The sequence below is a fragment of the Peromyscus leucopus genome, chromosome 8a (assembly GCF_004664715.2).
Source record: "Peromyscus leucopus breed LL Stock chromosome 8a, UCI_PerLeu_2.1, whole genome shotgun sequence".
NCBI classification, from domain to species: domain Eukaryota; kingdom Metazoa; phylum Chordata; class Mammalia; order Rodentia; family Cricetidae; genus Peromyscus; species Peromyscus leucopus.
The window spans coordinates 55,000,148-55,027,074 of NC_051085.1; the positions used below are offsets into that span (position 1 = coordinate 55,000,148).

At 40.1% G+C, this 26,927-nt stretch overlaps 1 protein-coding gene across 16 annotated transcripts in view; it reads left to right on the plus strand.

Annotated features, from left to right (window-relative positions):
* The window catches only part of Afdn (afadin, adherens junction formation factor), a 130,964-nt gene that overhangs the window by 28,062 nt on the left and 75,975 nt on the right, over window positions 1–26,927 (plus strand). For 9 of the 16 annotated variants that reach the window (XM_028866624.2, XM_028866608.2, XM_037200526.1 and 6 more), the window contains exons 2-6: window positions 9,913–10,108; window positions 11,317–11,432; window positions 14,068–14,231; window positions 16,496–16,656; window positions 24,050–24,207. In XM_028866624.2, the coding sequence (XP_028722457.1) occupies window positions 9,913–10,108; window positions 11,317–11,432; window positions 14,068–14,231; window positions 16,496–16,656; window positions 24,050–24,207 (795 nt within the window). The remainder of the gene's footprint in view (window positions 1–9,912; window positions 10,109–11,316; window positions 11,433–14,067; window positions 14,232–16,495; window positions 16,657–24,049; window positions 24,208–26,927) is intronic. The other 7 variants (XM_028866609.2, XM_028866613.2, XM_028866618.2 and 4 more) reach the window with 3 other exon arrangements.

A 26,927-nucleotide genomic window follows, 5' to 3' on the forward strand; every position in this document is an offset into this window, starting at 1 on the left:
AAATTTATTTTGAAGTAATTCTTTAGTACATACATACACAATTCTGTCATGTATTAAATTTGCACACTAATTAGATGGATGTGCTTGTTTATTCTTACCTAAAAAGTTAACTCTTAACTGAACATTTGATACCTTAGGACATAGAACATCTTCAGTGTTTTTCATAGTTAATCAATATTTTGATTTCATAATCAATACTGAGTGCTGCTTTGCATAAATATGTAATACAAAGTGACAAGTAAATTTAGGACCATATCAGAAATTATTGGATATTTCTAATCCCAAGGTAAAGTTTATGAAATGATTTATTAAACTTAGTAGAGCAACTGAAATGGCAGATTTTAAAGCCAAATAAACATTCCAACAATCCAATCCAAAGGCATACAAATTTTATACTTGTATGATGAGGAGTGATAGTAGGAAAATAACTGAGTCTTTGTTTTCAATTAAACTACCATGCTTCTATAAAATCAGAAAACTTCCCATTTACAGTAAAAAGAAAAAAAAAAAGCAGTTCATAATGTACCATAGTCTCCGATCTGGGCTGATTTGTTTCAGGCATTGTGAGCTGGCATTGTGTGGTGTGGCAGCATGTGAAAGTGCTTGTGTGTTGTATTCAGAACCAAAGCTGTGGTGATGTCACAAAAGGCCGCATGGGCTGGCAGAAACATCTCACATTCTTAGATTTATTGATTTGTAGATTGATGCCGGGTTAATTTTTAGTCGTGACTTGTTCAGAAACCTTGTTCTAGTCTCTGGGCGTAGTAGCCCATGCCTGTAATTCTATAACTCGGGAAGTTGAGGCAGGAAGATCGTCAAAGTACAAACCTGCCAGTGTGGCAGGTTCCAGATGAGCCAGGGCTACAGACAAACAAAACAGGAACTGCTGGCAGGGTTTCTTGCCTTTGTCCTCACCTTCAGTTAGAGGCCGCATGAGGCTGCCACCTACAGTCCTAAGAAGCTGTGATCCAAATTGTAGGAAAGCAGAATAATTTTTTCCTTTTTTTTTTAGTTTATTACCTTCATTATGTCCCTTTATTACCCGTTTTGATTTTGCCATAGTTCTTTTGGCTTTCCTGTTTCTCTTTAGTAGGTTTTTCCTGTATTCTGTGATTCGGTAGGTTGCAGTCTTTGTCGTCATCCCCCCTCCCCCCCAAGCTTGTTTTCTGTTGTGTCTTCTGGTGGCTGAGTTCTTCTGACAGGAACCAGCCTTGGAGAGCTCCTTTGTTTCCTAATGTAAAACTGTTGCTGATCTTTTTCTGACCTGGAATTTGAAGGCGTCTTCTTCAGAGCCTTGGTCCCTAAGAGGAGAAGGTATGTAAGGTGCGGAGTTGGCGCTGTTTGTCTGCTGATCTCTACAGTCATCCACTCATTAACTCAAGAAAACTTTATTCAAGAAATACATTGCATACAGATACATGACCATAGTGAAAAGAAAACAAAATGCTTTCATAACAACTTATTTTTGTTGTAGTCCTATTTCTGTGACTCCATTCAGAAAACAGGAACCACTTTTTCATTAAGTTATGGTTCCTTTTCTTTTAATCTAACTTCAGCTTAAGGAAGGTTTAGTTTTATAGAATTATGAAGTTAGCTTTTCATCTGCACATTATAATTGATTCATAAAGCCCCAAACTATGTACTGTACTAGATAACTTTGAAAATAAAATGTCTATATGATTGTAAAGTAAAAAAAAATACTTTATATCATTAACAGCTGTGTTGTCTCCTCATTCTGTTTGGCATATACCTTAGAGAGCGAAAAGTAAATACAAATGTTGCCCACTTTTATATTTGGTTGTCAAGATAATTGGTTATCATGTAGTGTTCAGTTTCTTCAATGACTAATTTTACACTCAAATTGCTACCCATGTATTTTAAAACTGTACTTTCAAAAACACTTTTGGGGGAGGCGTTGCCATAAAGGGTTAGAAGACTGCATGGCATTGGAAATATAAAATACATATGGCTACATAAATACACGAATAATCTTATTTATCTGACTCTAAATGCACATCTGTGTTATCTATAAATTTGGCAAGACATCCCCAAAGAAAAGGTTATCTTTTGAGACAAAGTTTACCTGTGGAGACCTGACTAGCCTGGAATTTGTAATCCTCCGCAACTGGGAGTGTAAAACTAAAAGTTTGTGGGTCCCCCCCCCCCCCCCCCAGACAAAGTTTCTCTGTGTAGCCCTGGTTGTCCTGGAACCTACTCTGTAGATCAGGCTGGCCTTGAACTCAAAAGATCCACTTGCTTTTGCCTCCTGAGTGCTGTGATTTAGGGCATATGTCACCACTGTCTGGGACAAAACGTTGTTTTCTAAAATCACTTAGACATTATTTTCTGTGTGATAATGTGATCAGTTATTATATAGATTCATTTCATATTGAATCTTTTTAGTGTTTATATTTTAAGTTTAATTAAAAAATAATTTCATAGTTCCAAAAAAGAAATCATGTAATAAAGTATAATTAGATAATAATAAATATGCTGCTGGATATGATGGCGCACGCCTTTAATCCCAACACCTGGGAGGCAGAGGTAGGTGGATCTCTGTGAGTTTGAGACCAGTCTGGTCTACATAGTGAGTTGTAGGACAACCAGGGCTGTTTCACAGAGAAATCTTGTCTCAAAAAGCTGAAAAAAGAAAAAAAGACAAGAAAATATGCTTCTCCCCATTGATGAATGCATTTTGGTTCGTCTTCTTATGGATTTTTTTTGAAATGTAGTAAAATGGATGTTGTTTTTGGTGCCTCCTTTTTTTTTTAAATAGGTTTTCTGATGCCTGCTGTTGTAATCTGCTTCCTGCTGGTATGTTAAAGCACCTTTGAAAGCCAGCTTGGGAAAGGCTTTATTTCACTTTACCCTTGTAGGTTGCAGTCCATCTCTGAGGGAAGTCAGACAGGAACTCAAGGCAGGAACCTGGAACTAAAACCACAGAGGAATGTTGCTTATTGCTCACTGATTGGCTTATGCTCAGCTAACTTTCTTATTTCTCTCATACCTACCTGCCTAGGAATGGTGTCAGGTACAGTGTGCTGGTCCCTCTCCCATCAACAATCTCTCATAAACATGGTGGAAAAACAAGTGGATTTGGGCAGTTCCTCAGCTGAGGTTTCTTTCTCCCCGGTGGCCTGCTGCCATGCTCTTGCCTTTGTACATACTTTGTCTTTAGCAGCACTCTACCAGTGTCCATAAGAGCCTTCTCAATGCTTGGGGGCAGCATCTCATCTCCTTACATGCTGTCTTAATAAGGGTTTCTATTGCTGTGAAGACACCATGACCACAGCAACTCTTATAAAGGAAACCATTTAACTGAGGCTGGCTTACAGTTTCAGAGGTTTAGTCCATTATCATCATGGTGGGGAAACATGGCAGCATGCAGGCAGACATGGTGCAGGAGGAGCCGAGAGTACTATGTCTGGATCTGCAGGCAGCAGGAAGAGAGAGTGACATTGGACCAAGCTTGAGCTTCTGAAATCCCAAACCCCACCCTGTAGTGACACACTTTGTCCAACAAGGCCACATCTCCAATAATGCCGCTCCCTATGAGTCTGTGGGGGCCATTTTCATTCAAACCACCACACATACATATACTGGAATCTGTTCATTTGGGCCTCAGGCAGTTAACATGTTTTGTATTGTATTTTATCCTTGGTGGTAGGACCACAAAAGCAGAATTATTGTGCCAGTGTATGTGATTTTTGCAAAATACTGCCAGTCTGCTCCCTTGGGTATGCTCTTTTTTTTTTTTTTTTTTTTTTTTTTTTTTTTTTTTTAAGTCCCACGAATAGTATATGTTGTCAGACCTTTTGGATTTTTACCAGCTAGGGTTGTTGAGGAAAGGCCTCTTACTGTTTGTTGTATTATCTTGGGATGGTTTTGCCATGAGTTGAGTGGTTTATCATTTTGTACATTTAAGAGTTTATTCACCATTTTGATAACTTCTTGAAAAGTTTTTTTTGACTTATTTTTTAAAAATTTGGGTTTTGATCTTTTTCTGAATCATAAACTTTTTGATGCAAGTTGGAAATTTTTTGTTAGTTGTATTATGACATGAGAGATGTGTGTTCCATTTTGGACAGGTACTCACTTGGTAGCTCTGACTGGTTTGAACTCACTGTGTAGCCCAAACCTTAGCCTGAGAGTCTCCTGTGTGCTGGGATTTGAGCCATGTGCTACCAGCTGCCCCACCTGGCCCATGGGAGTTTTATGTATATTTCTTAGCATTCCTTCAGTTGCATTAGGGTTTTAAGCATGAGCTTTCTCCCTGTTCCTGTGTTGTAATGGAATTTACTGTGCTTTCTTGTACAGTTTTTTTCCACTTCAGTTAATGCAGTGAAGGGAACCTTAGAGATATGCCCAGAGGCCTATCTCCTAGGTGGTTCTAGACCTCATTAAGTTGCCAGTTGAGATGAACCAACCATCACAGGCAGAGTACTTGTTGAAGTGAGCCAAAGTTGCCTCCTTTCTGAAGTACTAAATAATGAATATTGGGGAAAAAAAAATCTTAATATATAAAATGATAGAAGCCTAGAAGTTAAAAACCTGCAACTAACTAACTACAACCTAGCTGGGTGCAGAGCTATTTAGGAATCCACCCCCGTCTTCTGTCCTCCACAGGCATGCAAAGCATTCACACATACGCACTCCTGCCCCAAGTTTATTGAGTAGTGGTGGTTGTTTTTGGTAGAGTCGTGCTGTTTAGTACAGGCTGGCCTAGAACTTATTACCTAGTCTAAGTACAACTCAAATAGTAATCCTTTTCTGCCTCAGTCTTTTCAGTGTGGAGATTACAGAAGTGTATTAATGTGCCTGGCCATATCTTTGTTTTCACAGTACTTAGTAGGGATTGAAATGGGGTCTTGTACACATCAGGATTTTTTTTAAAAAACTAATTAAGGAAACTGGAGTATATAGCTTCTGGGCTCTAGGTGTCTTTTTTTTCTTATTTTCCTATTCATTTATTTCTTCTCAGACTTATCTTATACCTCCTGTAAGGCCAAAGAAAAATAATTACTATCATAATTCTCTTGAGATGAAAGCAGGGGCAGAAGCTGTTTTTCTGTGGCCAGGGTGCTTAACCCCTCTGTTTCCCCCACTTAATGCTGATGATGATAGAACTCAACTCTTAGGTTGGTAATTAAATGTAAAATTCTTAATACCCAACATTTAGAAAGCTCTTTACTGTATATTAATTACAATAATTATTACCTCTTGTCCATTGAGTCACTATAAACCCATTTTAGGCTCAGCAATTGATTTTATTACTTTTAGGTCTGATAAAACTTGGTAGACTTACTAATACCAGCCAGATTTAGAATTGGCTGAGTAAACAGAATGTTAACCTTAATTATTAAGGGACTATTCTGGTTACAAGTATACATGGCTATTCTTGTGGAACACGAAACTAAATTACCCATTAACACTTATGTAGTGTTAATTGAAGTCATGTCCAAGTTTTTTATAGACTATTTTATTTCAGCTTCACAAGACATGGAGAATTGTTTGATTACAAAGATCAGCAGGACCAAGAGTGTGGCTCTGGGTGAAGATACCAGTGCCTCCTCACTCCCCAGAGGTTTACTTTTCCCTTTTTATCATGGCTTTGTGGAAGGGTAGTAGCTGACCACATTAATAAGAGAAATTTGTACCCGAGTTTCCTTTTTCTGTAAGGGACACATGATAGATGAGACTCACTGTGAGGACAGTCAGTTGTCTGTGTCTGCTCCCATCTAAAAAACAGTTGGTGATTCTGGGGATATTAGAGAGCATGCCTTCCCTGCCTGCTAGTAGCAGGCACTGTGTCTGGGTGGTTTTTTGTTTTGCTTTGTTTGCTTTGTTTTGGTTCTTTAATACCAGGTGATTTGGATTACTTGATAGTTCTCAGAGAAACTGATGCCTTCTTGACAGGTGCATCGGACTGTTTCATTATTAGAAATGGTACAAAATTGCTTTGTAGCAGAATCATTAAGTACTATGGACATTTACCTGCTTTTATGATGTGACACCTGTCAGAGAGAGCTTTGGGCACTCAGGACAGTTGTGCAAGTGTTCCGGATACTTAGAGTGTTCAGTGTGATGTAAATATGTCTTCATGGTGTCACTAGGGAAAATCTTGCAACCTGGGGTGAAAATATGGCTCCCATATAGAAACTTAAATTTATATAACTCGATTATTATTATTATTATTATTTTACTGTGTTGTCTTAGAAACCTGTAGAGAAGAGACCAGAATCTGAAGTGGAAGGCACTTAAATAAGTCTAGTGGGCTAGAGGGGCAGGAGGGAGTCTGAAGCAGGGAGAGGGTGAGAGAGCTGAGAAAGTAGCATGTAAGAGTATTTGATACAGAGGCTGACATTAGGAAGTATTGATATTACTAACACTCATTTTCAGATTCTACTTCAGATACCTAATCCACATGTGTTCTGACAGACTTCCAGGTTAACATACTAACACAGCAATATTTAAATGGCATGTCATCTATGCTCTGTTATTTGATCCAAACCAAAGAGGCAGTTGCTATAATTTCTGGAAGACCCAGAGCAAAGGTCCAACTAACATAGTTCTACTTAGACTTGCTAACTCCGTACGCTTCATCAGCTCTCACCCCATAATTGGTGACCTAATTGCCTGTGGAACATATTTATGCTCAGCTTAATCCCTAAGGGACTATGGCTGATGTATGCCTTGTCAGTATGTATCCCAATTCCTAGTATCATTGGTCTTCCACTGACACACTAGGAAGAATACCTGATAGGCCAAGACTGAACAAGCCCTGGAAAATTCTGGACTAGAAATATACTTGACTGCTTTCCTTTTTTTTGCTTTAATTCCATGTTTATATACTTGCTAACACCATTCAAGTACTGCTTTTTGTTGTTGTTTTTCTTCTTCTTCTTCTTCTTCTTCTTCTTCTTCTTCTTCTTCTTCTTCTTCTTCTTCTTCTTCTTCTTCTTCTTCCTCCTCTTCCTCCTTCATGTATACAGTAGTCTGCCTGCACACCAGAAGAGGGCACCAGATCTCATTATGGATGGTTGTGAGCCACCATGTGGTTGCTGGGAATAGAAATCAGGATCTCTGGAAGAGCGGCCAGTCCTCTTAACCTCTAAGCCATTTTTCCAGCCCCAGATTTTTGTTCTTTAACTGAGTGTTTTTAATTCATTAGTATCTGCAGGAAAGGTTGTGGATTTGGGAAAACTGGAGAGTTTATTGGTCACTGAGTGAGAATTTGGCTTCTGAGAGAAGGGAAAGCTCCCACAAAGCATAAAAGTCAGCATGTAAAAATATTTTACATGTCACTGAACCTGATGATACAGCTTCATGTCTGGAGCATGGTAGGAAGAGACAACTACTTCAAGTTGTCCTCTGATCTCAACTGGAGCACAGTGGTGTGTGTACCACCTGGTTAAGTAAATAAATGAAGACTTTGCTTTACCTCTACCTGGTTTCTGATTTAATAATTAGATGCAAAGAGTGAGCAGCAAGAAGAATCTGTGGTGCTAATAGCACAGCTAAGTCTTTATTCCTGCTAGAGACATGGGTGCGACCTGCACTTATATATGACCTATCCTTTGGAATTTGTCAAGAAAATCAAAGGAGGTTCATAGTTCCATGAACCTCAGCCCGCCTTAGAGAGGAGAATATGAAACCAAACTCCTTGGGCTGGAATTCCACCATTGCTTTCCTTCATAAAAAATCCATCTCATTCCTGAAGGAATCCACAGTCTCTCATTTCCTGTCTCCTGTGGGAACAGAACTCAAAAGCATTTTGATTTCCATTTGACAAATATATTTTTTGACTAATTTTTTAAAGTTAAGGCATTCCTAAAGTGTATAGGCTGGTTTATTTCATCAGTTCTTTTCCAGGTCTCTTAGCAGCTGTTGTTTGCTTCTCAACAACCAAAAAATTCAAAAGCAATACAATAACATACAGGATCCAGACTCCCTATTTCCCATCTCTACGTGGCTTATTCTCTTTTATTGTTTTCTTCTTTCTTTAAAGACTTTATTTATTTATTTAAATTTTTATTTTTTATTTTTTTGGTTTTTCGAGACAGGGTTTCTCTATGTAGCTTTGCGCCTTTCCTCAAACTCACTTGGTAGCCCAGGCTGGCCTCGAACTCACAGAGATCCGCCTGCCTCTGCCTCCCAAGTGCTGGGAATAAAGGCGTGCGCCACCACCGCCCTGCCAAGACTTTATTATATTTAAACTATTTCTATGACTGGCCATACCCCCTTCCTTCCTTCCTTCCTTCCTTCCTTCCTTCCTTCCTTCCTTCCTTCCTTCCTTCCTTCCTTCCTTCCTTCCTTCCTCCTCCCTCCCTCCTCCCTCCCTCCCTCCCTCCCTCCCCCCTCTCTCTCTCCTTCCTTCCTTCCTTCCTTCCTTCCTTCCTTCCTTCCTTCCTTCCTTTCTTTCTTTCTTTCTTTCTTTCTTTCTTTCTTTCTTTCTTTCTTTCTTTCTTTCTTTCTCTCTCTCTCTCTCTCTCTCTCTCTCTCTCTCTCTCTCTCTCTCTCTCTCTCTTTCTTTCTGTCTTTTGCCTGTGCTCATTGTAAAACACACTGGAACCTATTTAGAGGTTTATTCCCTCTGGACCTCTTTTGCCATGTGTCTTTTAGCCTTTTTTACAGCAGGAGCAAACTTTAGACTGCTAAGCTACACCAGATGCTCTAAGCAGCTCTCGTGGCTGTCTCTGTCCACCTCTGGGTTTGTGAAAGCCAAGCCTAAAACTCGCAGCCAGGTTGGAGGCGTGTGACCAGGAACTGCATTCAACTTTCCTAGCTGTAGAAAGCCGGTACCTGTATTGCCACAGGTGGTTTTTACTTAGCTTGCCATTTTTATTTAGTGCTGCCCTGCTGACTGAACAGCAGCACCTCCTAAAAGAGCCGTGTCCTTTTTATTTTTTATTTATTTATTTTTTAAGCTTTCTCTTCTCAAGCCCTTTGGAAATTCAAGAGCCCCATTTGGTACAAATTATTATTTTTATTTGCTCTTTGGCTCTTTTGGGGGGTCTGCCACCCAGCTCCCAAACAAATCATACACTGGTGCTTATTCTTAATTATAAATGTCTAGTCTTAGCTTGGCTTGTTTCTTGCCAACTTTTCTTAAATTATCCCATCTACCTTTTGTCTCTGGCCTTTTTCCTTTTCTGTATATCTTACTTTCATTCTTACTCCATGACTGGCTGTGTGGCTGGATGGGTGGCCCCTAGCATCCTCCTCTCCTTGTTCTCTTCTTTTTTTCTCTCAGATTTCTCCTTCTGTTTATTCTCTCAGCCTGCCAGCCCTGCCTGTCCTTTCTTCTGCCTTGCTGTTGGCTGTTCAGCTCTTTATTAGACCATCAGGTGTTTTAGACAGGAAAAGTAACATAGCTTCACAGAGTTAAATAAAATGCAACATAAAAGAATGTAACACATCTTTGTATTACTAAATAAATATTCCACAGTATAAGCAAATGTAACACATCTTAAAATAATATTCCACAACACTGCTCTACTGCCATTGTTTTATATGTGAGATACCTAGAAACTCTAGACTAGTAGTTCTCAACCTTCCTTATCTGTGATCTTTAATACAGTTCCTCATGTTGTGGTGACCCCCAACCATAAAATTATTTTTGTTGCTATTTCATAACTGTAACTTTACTACTGTAATGTAGACATCTGTGTTTTCTGATGGTCTTAGGTGACCCCTGTGAAAGGTCCTTTGACCCCGTAGGTTGAGAAATGCCGCTCTAGACAACTGTTCAAAATCATACTTGAGTGCTAAAAACCCATTTTGTAACTTCTAAGATGTTTGTGATAAACATTTGAAAAAAAAAAACTAATGGATAGTTTTTTCATTTATTATCACTAGAAAGTGAATATTTTCAGAGTGACTTCTTCAATAACATATTTTGTTTTCTTGTAGGATCTGGAGTTTCATGGAGTCATGAGATTTTATTTTCAAGATAAAGCTGCTGGAAACTTCGCAACAAAATGCATTCGGGTATCTAGCACAGCAACCACTCAAGATGTGATTGAAACACTGGCAGAGAAGTTCCGCCCTGACATGCGCATGCTGTCCTCTCCCAAGTATTCCCTCTATGAAGTGCATGTCAGTGGAGGTCAGTGGAGGCTGTGTCCTGACTTGGGTCAATAGTTGTGCCGTGTGATGATCAGGTCCCAAGGTTACTGCTCATCTCCTTTTCTTTTATTCCCACACTCAACAGAGTGATTGACAGGATGGCAAACTTTTTTTTAAGTTTGAGAAATGTTCAAGTTCTTGCACATAACATTTATGAGAAATTATGATAAATGTATTTTATGTATGATGGTTTCTTTAAAATAAGTACCATTAGCATTTTATTAAAAAATTCACCCAGCATATCTGAGTGTCTTGTATATCAATGGTATTGTGTGCTACATGCTTTTGTAGGAAATCTCAGGGATGGATGATAATGTCCTGATTACTTATAACCCAGTTAAATATTGTGTAGGTCAAGTCAGTGATCTTGCCATCATATTTTTGCATTCTGTTAATAGCACATTTTTATTATTCTTTGGGAACAATAGGACATCTTGAGGAAAATCTTATATATTTTGTAATTTCTACTTGTTTTAACGTTAGCAGTCGTTGTGCGAGACTGTTACTGGGGAGACATGAACAAATATTTACTTAACCCCAGATAGAGAATCAGCAGCAGACCAAAGTCCAGCTTGATGAACCACTGAATTTTTGGGGTTACTTAGAGGAATATGAGTGAGGAGGCACATGTCATGGGGTGTGTGTAGATTGGAGGACAATTTCACTGAAGGGAAGGCTAGTGCATCTGTCACTTGAGACAGGTGATGGGTCTATTGCCATTTCTTGATAAGGAAAATCTGAATCAGTGGAGCCGTATGTACCATTAACATGATTTCCTTATTTTCTATTTGCATATTGTGATAGTTTGATATATAGAAATGTGCATCTCTTTAGTTTTCTCAATTTATCAGAATAAAGGAAGTGTTTTTTCCTGGTCAGTGTCTGGCACTGGATCTGTGGTGACAAACACAGTCACTAGCAAGAAAATATCCAATAATTAAAACTGATTTAACATTCTTAACAATACATTTCACCTGGTCAGTGTCTAGCATGGTAGAACAGTAGCAACAAGGTACTGGACTAATTAAAACTGATACAAAATTATAAACAATACATTCCAGCCTATCAGCAAGTAGAGGAACTAAAATACTTTATGTGCATAAATTAAATGTATCTCATATGGCAGATGCTGTGCTCATGCCATGAAATGACCACGGCTTGTTCTTCTTTTCCATTCATGTTTTGAAGAAGAAAGAAGATTAGACATTGATGAGAAACCTCTAGTTGTGCAGTTGAATTGGAACAAGGACGATCGGGAAGGGAGATTTGTCCTTAAGAATGAGAATGACGCCATTCCTGCCAAGGTGGGAGCAGTGCCTGTGTCTGATGCCCGCTGTGGTCTGGGGCTGGGTCAGCAGCATGGACGAGGTTTATGTTCTGCCGTGCGAGCTTTTCTCCACTCTTCTTCCTGGAGTCCCTCACCTCCTCGATCACACTAGAGAAGCAGCCTCTTCTGCCTGTTTGTCACCCACTCATCGTTCCTCACTGTTCCAGAGGAGTGCTGTGTGCTTTTGAGAAAAGCCGATGACCAGCTTGTCATTTTCAGCTTTCTTCCAAATTAGAGAATCAAAGTTGTTCTGTAGGAAGTAAAAGGGACAAGGGAAATGTTGGGTCCCTACATTGTGATATGCAACTTCCTAAGGCATATTGAGAGCATTTTCGTAGACTACATATTTAAGATTAGGAATCGGGAAACTTCCTTGGGTGGTGTGATAGACTGTCTCAGGTGCTGTTCTGTTGCTGAGATAAGACACCCTGACAGAAGCAACTTAAGGAGAAAGGGTTTGCTCTGACTCACAGTCCTGGAGGCAGGAGCTGGGCACAGCCAATCGTACTCCATGGATATAATTGGAAAGTGTGTAGTTCTGTCTGAATTGAGTGGCATCTTATGTAATATTTTGGTATTAACAAGTGGTAGCAAATACAGAGGTTGAAATTACCTTCTAAATTTTCCTCTTATGAAAACACTATTACTGTATAACAACAAGGATTTTCTGTGTCCATGCTGTGTGCTATCCTGGATGGCTACACAGATGTGCTCTTGGCTTTCCTCGTCACTGGGTTCTGGTGGCTAGCTGCATTGTTGTAAAGTAGAATGGGTCCCATGGCTTTGCTGTTCATGCTTTATATATACCCTGATTTCAGCTTGGCCGCTGATCCTTACTGGCATGTAATACAGTGTCATAAGTGTCTATAAATGAAATGGGATAATAATAATAATGTTCTTTTTTTTAACTCACCTTTTAATGAAGTAGATTTTTTCCCCTCCTCCATACCATAACTTTTTTTTTTTTTTTTGGTTTTTCGAGACAGGGTTTCTCTGTGTAGCTTTGCGCCTTTCCTGGAACTCTCTTGGTAGCCCAAGCTGGCCTCGAACTCACAGAGATCCGCCTGCCTCTGCCTCCCAAGTGCTGGGATTAAAGGCGTGCGCCACCACCGCCCGGCTCATACCATAACTATTATTTTTTCTTCTTTACGTAGTAAACTACTTAAAAACAATGTAGCTTTGTAATGTTAACAGGCAAGATTGTAGGTTGAAAATTCAAATTAAGATAAGCAACTAATAAACAAGATGTGGAAAATAAATCAGACATTTTTCAAAAATAGGTACAACTTTGGTTCATGAAAACCAGCTTATAGATAGCTACTGCTAATATATTTCTTTGCAGTTGTAGAAAATACCTATTCAGTAGACTTTTTCCCTCCATATTTTTACTAGATTCCTTATTGTGAGTCTATAATCCTTCTCTGACCAGGAGAGATTTTTAAACTGCTAAACTGCGTTTTTAGGACTGAAGTGGCTTCCTTGACTGCTGACTCTGCCCACTTCAGCTTTCCAACATGGTGGAGGTAATTTACCTCCATCTCTGAGCCATGTGTACTACTAACTCTCGGAAGCAGTGGGTCTGTGCCTCTTTTAAAGCAACGTGTAGCCCAGAAACCTTTCTTTCTTTCTTTCTTTTTTTTTTTGTACTAGCAAAAGCTATATCCACCACGCACCATGTTGCACAGCTTGCAGAAACCTCTGTGTAACTTGGAGGGAATCCACCACTGTAGCTCGAGCCTGCATGCCACGAACCCACCAAAGCTACATACATCATTGTACCTAGGCCTGCCATGAGCGACATGACTAGGAAGGTGCTCTTAGCTATATTTGTAATCTCTTCCTAAGCTCTCTCAGGTTTTATGTGGAAACTGCCACCAGGTGTGGGTGCCATTTGGAGCTGAAAGTTTTCCTGTGTCCCGCCTGGCCTTTGGTCAAGACAGATCTCTCTCACCAGACAAATCTCTCCAGCAGCTACTCGGACCCAAATAAACACACACAGGCTAATATTATTTTTAAACTATGGCCATGGCAGGCTTCTCGCTATTTAGTTCTTATATCTTAAATTAGTCCATTTCTATAAATCTATACTTTGCCACATGGCTTGTGGCTTACCAGCACTTTTACATCTTGCTTCTCATGGCATAGGCCAAACAGCTTTATTTACCAACCAATCAGAGCAACATATATTCAAGCATACAGAAAGACATTCCCATCAGATTCCTTCTCTCAGGTTACTTTATGATAACTTTTTTGGGTTTTACTTATTAAAAGTCAGATTTCCTGATTTGTACCCTATTTTCTTTCTTTCCTTTTTTTTTTTAATTGCACCTTACTTTTTATGTGAATTTGGATTTTTGTTTTCTTATTAGTCTTAAGTTGAGATGAAATTTACATATGGTGAAATGAATATATCCTAAATGTACAGTTCCCTTGGTTGTGAAAGATTTTACAATGTCACTGTCAGCTTAGTCAGGTGACAGTGTGCTCCCCACCTCTTACTGTGTGAGTTTGTTGACTTGTCTGGCTCGTGGGGTGCAGGAAGCAGCAGAGCCTGAGGACTTGGGTGTGGTTCCTGGTGGTGGTCGGTGTGCTGATGATGTTACTTTTACCAGAAGGCTCAGAGTAATGGACCCGAGAAGCAGGACAAAGAAGGCGTTATTCAGAACTTCAAAAGAACTCTCTCAAAGAAAGAAAAGAAGGAAAAAAAGAAGAGAGAAAAAGAGGCGTTGAGACAAACCTCTGATAAGGAAGAAAGGCCTTCTCAAGGGGATGACAGGTAGGTCTTTCTGGAAATGTTTGTGTCACTGTGGGTGTGTGTAATACAGCTGACTTGACTCAGTTATGGTAAATGAGGGCAAAGCTGAGTGAGGCTGCCAGGCTTGTTTCAGAGTGTCAGGTCCTTCCGTGTGTAGCAGGCACCCATCTCAAGTGCAGAACACTTACTCTAGGCAAACACTAGTTAACAGTGTTTTTCCTGAGCAGACCACCAAATGCAGTTGTCCCTATGTCTCCAGCTAGTCCTTTGAAACTCTCTTCTGTGGTTTTGGTCCCAGAGGCAATTGTGGTTCCATATTTAGCTCATAAAAGCTGGCCAGAGTTGGCAGGACTAGGGAGCTGAGCAGATTTTCCTTTCTGAATTCAGATGCACCTTGGATGTTCCTGTTGTATCTCAAAAGCCTGGTTGTAGTGTAGCCTCTTAGGAGGTGACGCCTGTGTCACTGATTGTGAATAGTATTGAGTAGGTTTATTATTTATTGTAGTTATGCAAGAGAAAAAAGGTGCATGGATATACTGCTCCTGTAAAGCATCCTAGTAAAGGAGAGTTTAAATATGACACTGTGTGGCTTGTTCTTTCATTGGTTTACTTTATGAGAGGTACATTATTTCATTAAGAAAATGAACTATTTCAGATGAATTAAATCATTTAACTGATAGCTTAAAGTGTGACTTATTTTGAAATAAATTATTTTATGATTACATATCGATTACAATTATGTTGATATTGTTAAAATTTATTCAAGTATTTAGGGTTTTTTTTTTTTTCATCAGACCTTATATTCAATTTCTGTCCATCACTTTGTACAGTTGATTCCTTTGCAGAAACTGTTGGAGCAGTATCCCTATGAAAGTTTAACTTCAGGAAAATAAATGCTGGTGGAACTTTTAGGTGTTAGACATAGTCACGCAGCTGGGTGGTGGTGGTGCATTGATGGCAGAGGCCAGCCTGGTCTACAAAGCGAGTTTCGGGACAGCCAGAGCTACACAAAGAAATCCTGTCTCCAACCCCCTCCCCAAATACCCACAAAACAACAACAACCAACCCCTGCCCCCAAAACCATCGTGCTATTTAATTTAGATCCTTCAAGATTTACTATAATTTTAAGTAAGGTTCTTCAGTATTGGTTCTTATATCTAGAATATTGTGCTGTAATGTCATTTGCTGTGTTGTAGCATAATGCTGCTAGAAACCGAAACTTACATTCTATACATCTTTATTGTCGCTAGAGTTTTCCTGCTTGGCCCACAGTCAGGGCAAATCTTTGTCACCCGCCAGTCCCACAGCCGCTCAGACCCAACCAAGTAAACACAGAGACTTATATTGCTTACAAACTGTATGGCCGTGGCAGGCTTCTTGCTAACTGTTCTTATAGCTTAAATTAATCCATTTCCATAAATCTATACCTTGCCACGTGGCTGGTGGCTTACTGGCGTCTTCACATACTGCTGGTCATGGCGGCAGCTGGCAGTGTCTGCCTCAGCCTTCTGCTTCCCAGTATTCTCCTCTCTCCTTGTCCCACCTACTTCCTGCCTGGCCACTGGCCAATCAGTGTTTTATTTATTGACCAATCAGAGCAACAGATTTGACATACAGACCATCCCACAGCACTTTATTTTTGCCTAGTTCCTTTGTACATGACAGTTGAGTTGTAAACTTGCAAAGTTTGATTACACATTTCTTAGTCTAAGTTTGTATTTGAGAGAAACTGTGTGTGGTTTGTTTTATTTGGTTTTGTTGTTTTGAGACAGTTTCTCTGTGTAGCTCTGGCTGTCCTAGAACTCACTCTGTAGACCAGGCTGGTTTCAAACTCACAGAGATCTGCTTGCCTTTGCCTCCCAAGTGCTGAGATTAAAGGTGTGTGCCACCACCACCTTGCTGAGAAGCTGTGTGTGTGTGTGTGTGTGTGTGTGTGTGTGTGTGTGTGTGTGTGTGTGTGTGTGTTGGTTTTTGAGACAGGGTTTCTCTGTGCACTTTTGGTCCTGTCCTAGAAACTTGTTCTGTAGACCAGGCTGACCTTGAGCTCAACTCACAGAGATCCACCAGGCGCTGCCTTCCAAGTGCTGAGATTAAAGGCATGCACCACCACCACCCATCGCATAAGAAGCTGTATTTTTAATCTCATTGTAATTAGCACATGATAACTAGAAACATCAGATCTGTAAGGGGACAGATGTAGACAGATGACATTTGCCATTGTGATAATTTATATTTCTAAGAGAAGAAAAAATTTGAAACATTGTTGGTGATCTTTTTTCTTACAGTGAGAATTCTCGACTGGCTGCTGAAGTTTACAAAGACATGCCTGAAACCAGCTTTACTCGGACAATTTCTAATCCTGAGGTGGTTATGAAACGGCGGCGGCAGCAAAAGCTTGAAAAGAGAATGCAGGAGTTTCGGAGCTCCGATGGGCGGCCTGACTCGGGTACAGAGAGAGTCGTTTTTCTTCATATTCCTTGTGAAATGTGTTCAGTTTTACTTTTTATAAATTATTTCTGAAACTAAAAAGGTAAAGTAGCAGATGTGTCCCATGTATGTCTTACATAGAGTTCTTTTCACTTAGAGAAACTGCTAGTCACATGTGCTCACCAGCATGGCTTTGCTCCCACCCCTCCAACCCAGAAATGTGTTCAACATATCCAAAATATAAGAAAGCTAATGACCACAGTTTTGAAAATTATTAACTCATATTCTTCTCTTTCATTATGTATTGCCCTCTAAGTCCCAAACTACTATTTTGAAACATATTGCACACTTACCAGTTCATCTATAAATATTTTAGTATATTTTCCTGAAGAGTGAAGACTTATAATAAAATACAACTCCAGTACCACTATCACATATAGAATAACAGTATTCCTGTAATTGCTGAAACTTTCCTGATTGCTTTTGATATTCTCATTCTTTCTCTCTCTCTTACTCACTCACTCACTCACTCACTCACTCACTCACTCACTCAAAAGATGGAGTCACATATTTTCAAGTCTGTCATTCTAGAATTCCTTTTTTAGTTTACTTTGTGTTTTGTTGGTTTGTTAAAAACTTAAGTATGCTGGTTGGTTTTTCTCAACTTGACACAAACCTGGACATACCTGGGAAGAGGGGATTTAGTTGAGAAAATGCCTCCCTAAGATTGGCCTGTAGGGGAGTCTGTGGGTATTTGTCTTGATTAATGGTTGATGTGGGAGGGCCTAGATTGCTGGTGGGCTGTCCCCACTGGGCTGGAGGTCCTGGGTTGTATAAGAAAGCAGGCTGAGCAAGCCATGAGGAGCCAGCCGGTAAGCAGCATCCTCCATAGTCTCTGCTTTGGTTTTGTTGTTGAGTTCCTGCCATGACTTCCCTTCAGTAGTTGATGGGACAGCTGTAAGCTGACATAAACCCTTTCCTCCCCAAGTTGCTTTCCTGTGGTCTTGATCACAGCAATAGAAACCCTAACTAACACACTAGGTTTTTTTTGTCTCGTAGATTTTGGTGACATCCTTTGCTGCTCATGACTGTTTTCCCTTCTATGTTTTGTTTCCTTGATTAGGATGTAGTTGCAGGTGCAGTTGAAGCTATTAGTGTGGCAAGAATATTTACTTTAGTGTCCTCTAAAGTTGACAGGTGATGATTAAAACTTCCTCATACATTTGTGTTTAAGATTCCCTCTCAATTTGGAGTCCACTGCATCTGTTTTCTTTCTGTTTATGGGATTCATACCTGGAGCCAGTTGGCATCTGTGGTTTCAGCCGGCTTTCTTTCATGGGGAGGTATCTCTTCCTTTGCCTTGGAGATACTTCTCCAGTGGTCCTTCGTCCTTTAAACTGTTGTGATTTTAGAGAACTGGAATACCTTCTGCAATTATAATCTTGCTTGCCAATGATCTTAATAAATAATAATAGTGTTAAAATAAAAATAAGTTTAGTGTTTGGGTGTGGTAGCCCCTTCCTTTGATCCCAGTGGAGGCATGTGAATTTGTGTGAGTTCTATGCCAGCTTGGTCTACAGAGGAAATTCCAGGCCAGTCAGGGCTATGTAGTTAGACTTGCCTGTCTTTTTCTTTTCTTTTTTTAAAGGATTAGCAGTATGATCCTGAAAATATTTTAAGAGTTTTGTGAAATTGTGTGTATGTATGTATATATGTGTTTATTTCCAAAGACATAAGACAGATTGTTGTTTTAACACATAGTTAATTCCTATTTATATGGCAACATTCTGTGTTGGTTTATACTTGGGCTTCTTTTCTTTCCTTTTCTTTTTCCTCTCCTTTTCTCTTTTCTTTGGGGGTGGGGGTGGGGCTCCTAGGGGGGTGGGGGCTCCTAGACAGGGTTTCTTTGTGTAGCCCTGGCTATCCTGGAACTCAATCTGTAGACCAGGCTGCCTTGAACTCACAGAGATCCACCTGCCTCTGCCTCCTGAGTGCTGGAATTAAAGGCGTGCGCCACCACTGCCCAGCTGTTTTCTCTTCCCCTCCCCTCCCCTCCCCTCCCCTCCCCTCCCCTCCCCTCCCCTCCCCTCCTCTCTTTTCTTTTCTTTAGAGTTTTGCCAGTATACAAATAAAATACATTTAGAGGAATGTGGCTTCTGTTGCCGTACATGGCAGTGCCCGCTGTGCGTAGCACAGGGTTTTCCTGCCCTGTGTCCTCCATAGTATCTTGCAGTTGCTTGGTGTCTCTGTAGGAAGTAGATAGGATAAAAAGAGTTGAATAGTTGAACTATATATTGGCTCTATATATTTTTGAATAAAACTTTGACTTAACTGGAAATTGTATCCAGCAAAGAAAATACTTGTTATAAAGTAAGAATTCATTATAAAGTAGTTTCACTTCTTAAAAAAATATTAGGATAAGCATCTGAATTTCAGAAAGAAATAACTGTGTTAGAGGGCGTTATCATTACTCTCACCTCAGCCCCCAGAGTTTAGTCTGATGTCAGCCCTGTGTTTCTTTCGTAGCTCTACCTTCCAGGTGCTGGTACTCGGGCTCCACAGTGCTATTCCGAATACTGCGGCGCTCTGGTGATAGGATGTATAGAATTTCTTTAGACTTCTTAACACTAACTTATGTTGAGAAAAATTACTTCGTTCTGGACTTTTTCTTTCAAACCCAAGTCTGAATGAAAGGATTTTCCTGCCTCTCCAGGCTGTTGTCACAGCAGTCGTCTGCTGTGTGTGCGGTAGAGTTTCTGTTCAGAGGAGACTGCTTCGTGCCTGTGTTCAGAGACAGTACCATTGTCTGTTTTCTTATCAGTCCTTTCAGCTCCATTCAGGGGTAGGCTCCATGGACTATGTCCTACAATGCAAAGGCACCTGCTTCTGCGCCATGACTGTATAGTATGTTTGACTGCAAGGTTTCACTAGCCCAGAGCTGTGGAAGAACGTAGGCCCTGTAGCTCTCTTGCTGCCTTAGCATTGTATACGTATTTCAGCAGTCAGTACCTTGACACTGAATCTTAATTGGATACTTATAGGAATTATAGTAGTGTTAATGATTACAGAAGAAAAAACAAAAACTTCAAGCCAGTTATGGGCGTGCATACCTATAAGCCTAGCAGTATCCTAGTTACTTCCTTATTGCCGTGATAAAATGCCTCGATGAAAGCAACTTGAAGGGTCTACAGTCTGCTGTGGTGAGGAGCACATGGCAGCATCTGGATAGCATGATCAGCAGCCTGACTGGTCCTATTGCATCTGCGCTTAGAAAACAAAGCATGAACAGAAAGTGGGGCTGGGTTAGGCAGCCTCGAAGTTTCCGCAGCGACCAGTTTCCTCCAGTGAGAGTCCACTTTCCTAAAGGTTCAGCAACATTGCCAAACAGCACTGTCAGCCAGCTGGTGACCAAATGTCCAAACACCTGGGACATTTCTCATTCAAACCACAACAGAGGCTGACACAGTTTTGGGTCAGCTTGTGCTACATATTAAGATCTGCTTAGAAACAAACACAAAATCGAGGAGAACAAGGGGCTTCTTTGTTTCATAATTATTCTGGCAAGGTACTTTTGAGATGCAAAGGACTTAGTTTAAATGTATAGTCTTGTTTCTGTCATGCACCAAAATTTATGTACAGAAAAAGGAAAAGTATTTAAAGAGAGCTGGGTGGTGGTGCACACCTTTAATCCCAGCACACAAGAGGTCAAGGCAGGTAGATCTCTGAGTTCGAGGCTAGCCTAGTCTACAAATCAAATTCCAGGACAGTCAGGGATACACTGAGAAACCCTGTCTCGGAAAAACTTAAAAAAAAAAAAAAAAAAAAAAAAGATTTAGCGAGGCAGAGAAAAAAAAGGAAGAATACTGGTAACAAAAGGAACATGAGAGATACTTATACATGCTAACTACATACCAAGCCTGAAGGAAGGAGTCTAACGTTGTTGCTTAAATGAACTTTGGAAAATGAAACCATGCTTCCACCTGAGGACTATTCAGGTAGGAGCTCAGAAGTGTGTGAGTCACGAAAGAGACAAGTGACTGAGATGGCAGCTTTGAAGTCACTGGATAAAACATTCTTAGTGACAAAGTGAGTTGAATACAACACTGATGTTTTCAAGAAGAGAGAAGCTATTGCATGTCAGATGGCCTGTGCCCCTTATTTATTTTCTGTAGTCATTGGTAGCACTTTAATGGAAAAATTCTTTATATTTTGTTAATAAGCTACCAGAGAGTTTTAAGGTTGAGATGTGGCAACTTTTCTATTTAGCCCCAGCTTCAGATTTGGAGAAATTACCATGGAAGCAAAGTGCAGGATGGTTGTGAGGGAACTGTCCTAAAACACAACACAATCATGGAGGTACTACATCGCCCAATGCAGTATAGACGTCTGACCTCCTAGCCCAGATTGAAAGGCCATAAAGAGAAAGCTGAAGAATACTGAGAGGTAGGAAGATATTTCAGGATCTATCGTAGACTAGCTTTTACTGAAAATAAACTTGGATAGATTCTGATTGGCTCTAGAATGAATAGAGGTTTGGGTGGAAGATGGGTTTCACTTAAGTGTGTCCTCTGAGGTGCTGACAAGTTTGACCACGTCTTTAGTCTGGCGACTCAGTGACTAGAGGAATCACTGCTCGGCAGTGTCACACAGGAATGGGACACAGAGTGATCTGTGTGGCAAAGTCATTGGGCAGAAGTATGTCAGACAAAGACTTACAGCCATTGTTAAGAGAAGCCAACCAGCATTGTGGTGTGTACTTACACTCTCAGTTTCAGGAGACTGAAGCAGGAGGGTTGTTTGTTTGAGGCCAGCCTAGCTACATAATTAGACTGTATCTCAAAAATAAAACAAAAACTGATCTTTGCGGGCCTGGAGAGATGGCTCAGAGGTTAAGAGCACTGGCTGTTCTTCCAAAGGTTCTGAGTTCAATTCTCAGCAACCACATGGTGGCTCACAACCATCTATAATGAGATCTGGTGCCCTCTTCGGGCCTGTAGGCACACATGCAGGCAGAACACTGTATATATAATAAATAAATAAATCTTTAAAAAAAACCCTGATCTTTGCTAAGAACAGTTACTTTTTTATAAGGTTGCAAATAGTGAAGAAAATAATCTATTAAAGATTCAAGTATTTGAACTAAGCATGTAACTTAGTATTAGTACTTCCTCTAGTGTGTATAAGTCCAAAAAATACATTAGTTCAAGAAGTTTTTCCAGCACAGTGGCTCATGCCTATAATTCCAGTACCTGGAAGCCTGAGGCAGGGGGATTGCCACAAATTGGAGGTCAGCCTGGGCTACAGAGAGTTCCATGCTAGTCTGAGCTACAGACTATGACCACATCTCAGAGCAAAACAGAACAGAAAGAGAATGAGCAAAGGGGGAAAAAAAAACCAAACCAAAACAACAACAACAACAAAAAACCTGGTATAAGAAAAAAAGCAGAAAATCAAAGCAGAATTTACCTATCAAAGAAATGGGTGAAATCAGACCATTTTAATATATATCACCCAAGAATCTCTAGTAAACTCAATATAAGTAGCAGTTTACTAAAGAAGTCATCAATTCAATATTTTTGTCAGCTTTTTAAAGAAAGGTTTATAATAGTTTGTGTGTATATTCGTGCAAGTGTGTGCTGCTGCCTAGAGGCCAAAAGAGGGAGTTGAGGGTCTCCAGAGTTGTGAGCTGCCCGTGTGCAGCTGGGAAATGAACTTGAGTCCTCTAAAATAGCAGCAAGAGCTCTTAACCACTGAGCCATTCCTCCTGCCCTGGTTTTGTCTGTTTTAATAAATCCCTGAGAAAAGTGTACCCTGATAGCTGACCTACTATGGCTGTGTGCTAGTCTTTGAGCCTGGAGACAGAGCATGCAGGGTACCACACTTATCTGAGCATGGTGATAGAGGCTGTCACTTCTCTAGGACTTGCCCCCAGAGTTTTAATGATGCAACTTTCATATCCTTAGCTGTGTTTTGGAAGCTGGTGAGGGATTCAGGATCACACGGGCTTTGCTCCTGAACTTGTAAAGCATTTTAAAACACTTTTAAACAAGAGGTATATTCACATTCTAGGATGTCTTCAAAGTGTAGCTGATCCAAAAAGTGCCTAATGTATTTCATTTAGTTGAGTTGATTTTTAAATTACAATTTCCTTGCTGAATTTCTCTTGTGTTGCTGATTCTCTATTTGTTTTAAATTTTACTTACTTGATTTTGTATATGCACATGTGAGTGTAAGTGCACACATGCACAAGTACACATGTGAAGATCAGAAGACAATTCTCTGGAATTGTTTCTCTCCTGCTACCTTGTAGAATCTGGGCATTGAACTTGAATGAGGTCATGAGGTTTGCAAGTGTGTCTACCTCTGAGCCAGCTCACCAGCCCATGACACTCTCACTGTTTTATATTGCTATCTTTGTCTCCTATATCCTGAATTGATTTCCTTCCTTCCTTTATCTATTTGTTTGTTTCCTCTTGAAATTATTGATCATTTTTACAAGTAGACCTTTGATGTCCAGTATTTCAATCATTTCTTTATCTTCAAGTTTAGTTATTGATGAGTTAGCAGGGTTTTGTAGGCATTGTATTTTTCTGCTTTTCTATATTTCTTGTGTTTCTCTTCTGCAGTTTGCAAATACATTGCCTTGGTTCAGGGATTCTTCTTTCTTATTCTGTTGCTGTTGTTAAGACAGGGTCTCACTGTGTAGCTCTGGCTGTCCTGAACTTATTATGTAGACCAAGATGGCTTTGAACTCACAGATCCATTTGCCTCTGCCTCCTGCATGTTGGGAGTTAAGGCTTGTGTCTTAACTTCACCATACCTGGCTTCGTTCAGGGTTCTTAATCTTGAGTTATTAATAGAAAAGAGATTACAAGTCAAATTACAGTAACGTGGCATATGTATATTTCATCTAAGAAGGGAACATACAAACAAGAGCACACCTGAGGAAGTCCTAATCACCCTTCCTTTTTCCAGGTCCCTACATGACTTTATACCCACATACAACATTTAGTTTGTAGTGCCTAGGATTGAAATAGCCCCACTATGGCAGCAAATCCCTCATGGAAGTCTTTGGACTTGAGTACCTGAGGTCTTCTTGTTCCTAGGTCACTTTTAAAATATTGGTTTGTTTAATGAAACTAATACTTTGCTTCAGATGAAAGTTTAAAAAGTAGAAGTGGAGGAAACAGGTCTTGTAGTGCACAGGTGGTTGAGCAAGTTGAGACCGGGGAGGGTGGGGGCAGCAGAAGAGGACTGGACACAGACAGACTCTGGAGCCTTCCTCCCCAGTTCGCCGTATAGAAGCCAGTGGGTGTTTCAGTGCCTTTTCATAAGTGACTGGGGATGTTTGCAGCCTCTGCCACTGACTTAACATGAAGATGAACTCAAAGATGTAAAAAAATGTTTTCCAGGTGGGACGTTGAGAATATATGCAGACAGTTTAAAACCCAATATTCCATACAAGACAATCCTGCTGTCTACTACAGATTCTGCAGACTTTGCTGTAGCGGAGTCTTTGGAGAAGTATGGTCTGGAAAAAGAGAATCCCAAGGACTACTGCATTGCCCGGGTATGAACTGTGATTATTCATGCTAAGATTTGCATTTAAAGGAAATTTTTAAAAAAATTTTAGTGTGTGTGTGTGTGTTCACTCAGATACATGGCCCCCCTACACTTATATACACATACAGGAATAATAAATGTAATAAAAAGTAATATATGAGGCCAGGCGGTGGTGGCGCACGCCTTTAATCCCAGCACTCGGAAGGCAGAGGCAGGCAGATCTCTGTGAGTTCCAGGCCAGCCTGGACTACCAAGTGAGTTCCAGGAAAGGCGCAAAGCTACACAGAGAAACCCTGTCTCGAAAAACCAAAAAAAAAAAAAGTAATATATGTTTTTTTATAAAAAAAAGATGAATTAAATAAAACATAGCCCAAAGTTCTACCAAAGGATAAGCTCATCATTAACGTTTTGATATTCTTACAATTTTTATTTTGTATATATATTGTACGAGTCAGAGTTATAGAGGAGTATAACCAATTTATTTATGTGTAATTATAATATATAAATAAAATAGTCTCACAGTGCTTGCTGCATGTTGGAGATTCAGAGAACCTGGTGGCTGTTCAGTCCAAGATGTGGGGGATCTGATATGTAAAGGGTCCAGTTTGAAGGTGCAGAAGATCCGACAGCTCCCTGGGGAGTCACTGCTCTGATCTCTGTTGAAAGGCTTGAGGAAGCTGGGACGGCATGCCCACAGGCCATGGCTGCAGTGATGGAAGCATGTGTCCACAAAGAGTGAGGCTTGCGTGTGGTGTTTGCCTCTTCCTCTTCTCTTTGGTGCCATCTGAGCCCCTAGCCTGTTGGCACCACATTCAGGGTTGATCTTCCCTTCAGTCAGTAGGTCAGCCTGTGGTGAAAATGCACTTACAGCATACTCGGTGGTGTGCTTTACTAATCTCTCAATCCAGTGTAGTTGACATTCAGGATCAGCCATCAGAGGTAACATAATTGTATTTATATTAAAATCTGATTTAATAATCACCTGCGACTTCTCAGAGGTACTTTACCTATCTATGACTCTAGTTATCAAGGAATATAGTAATTGTTTATATCCTAGAATTGATTTTGTAACATTAAATAAAACACAGCAGACTTTCTATTTAGCCATAAACTAGTTAGAAATCGTTAGCCTCTGAGTTATTTTTAACTGTCTACTTATTTACTGCAGTATTTATCTAGTTAAACTGACAGTAGTTTGTGTTTTGCTTTGGAAGGAAGGGTTAATTTTGGCTTGTGGTTTGAGGGTGCAGTTCATTGTGGTAGGAATGCATGGCAGCCAGAATATGAGGCAGCTGCTCATATTTTATCCACAGTCAAGAAACCAAGATAGCTCTGTGTTCTATTACAGCAAGTGACTTAAAAAGTAGGTGTGTGTGTGTGTGTGTGTGTGTGTGTGTGCGTGCACGCGCATGCAAGAGCAGAGGCCTGATTGACATTTGGTTTGTTACTTTCTACTTTTATTTTTTGAGCAGTCTCTTAACTGAACCTGGAGCTCAGTGTCTTGGCTAGGCTGGCCTGTGGGCTTCAGGCTGCTCCTGTGTCCTTTGCCCCACACATTGAGGTTATTGACATGTGCTGCCATGTCTGTTTATTTAGTGTTTTTTTTAAAATATTTTTATTCTTTAAGTATTTCTTGAATGCATATAATGTAGTTTAATCATATTCACCTTCCCATTTCCACTCACTCTTCTAATTCCTCCCAGATTATTCCCTACCCCCTCTCAACTTTATGTTCCTGCTTTTTTTCTTTTAAAAATAACCCACTGTGTTCAATTTGTGTTTCAAATATGTTTGCTCATGGGTATGAAGCCATCAACTAAGCATGGCCAGTCTACCAGGGACCATTTCCTTAAAGAAAACTGACTGTCCCTCCTCCAGAAGTCATCAGCTTGTCCATTAGCTATGGGTGGGGGCGTGGGAGCCATTTTCCATCCTGTGATGGGATGTTGACTCCTGACCTTATGCAGGCAACAGCAGCTCCTGTCTGTGAGTTCGTGAGTTCGGTGTCCTGTACTGTTGAGAAGACACTCTTTCAGGAACCGTTGCCCATTGAGCCATCTTTCTGGCCCATTCCTTTAAATTTTTATTTTAGCTTCTATATTTAAATCAGTATGTTCATTTTAAGTTAATGTTTGTTTTGATTTTTTTTTTATTGGGATACCCAGTTGACCACAGCATTGCAGAAAGACTTTGTTCTCTCTCTCCCTCTGGATGCTTTGTTCGGCCCCTTGTCTTCATTTGTGTGTGGGTCAGCTCGTGGGCTGCGCTCTCTGTTGATCTGTATCTCTTTGGCCTGTACTTTCAATGTCTAGCATCTGAAATTTGGCATTGCTCAATTGTTTGACAAAGTGAGGCTTTTATATAAATCTTTGATAACTAATATTCCATGGAACTACATGGTTTGCTCTATGATAATGAACTTCGTAACCTTTCCATCTTAAACTGAGTAGTAGCTTGTAACCATTTTATCTGGGACCTAGAGTCGTGGATGCAGACTGTGAGCTTTATTGGCAACTTATTTTTGAGGTTGATTTCTCTGGAGGAACTCCTTTACTTTTGGCCTTCTGCTTTAACCTGACCAGCTTTCTTCAGCAAGCTTAGGCAGCCTAGTTAATCATTTACCTGAATTAGAAATGCATTATATTCTCAGCTTGCCATTGTAAACTGTAGCTGTTTCATAGTCTTCATTCATTTCATCTATTTAGATAATTATTTGTTAAGTATTTA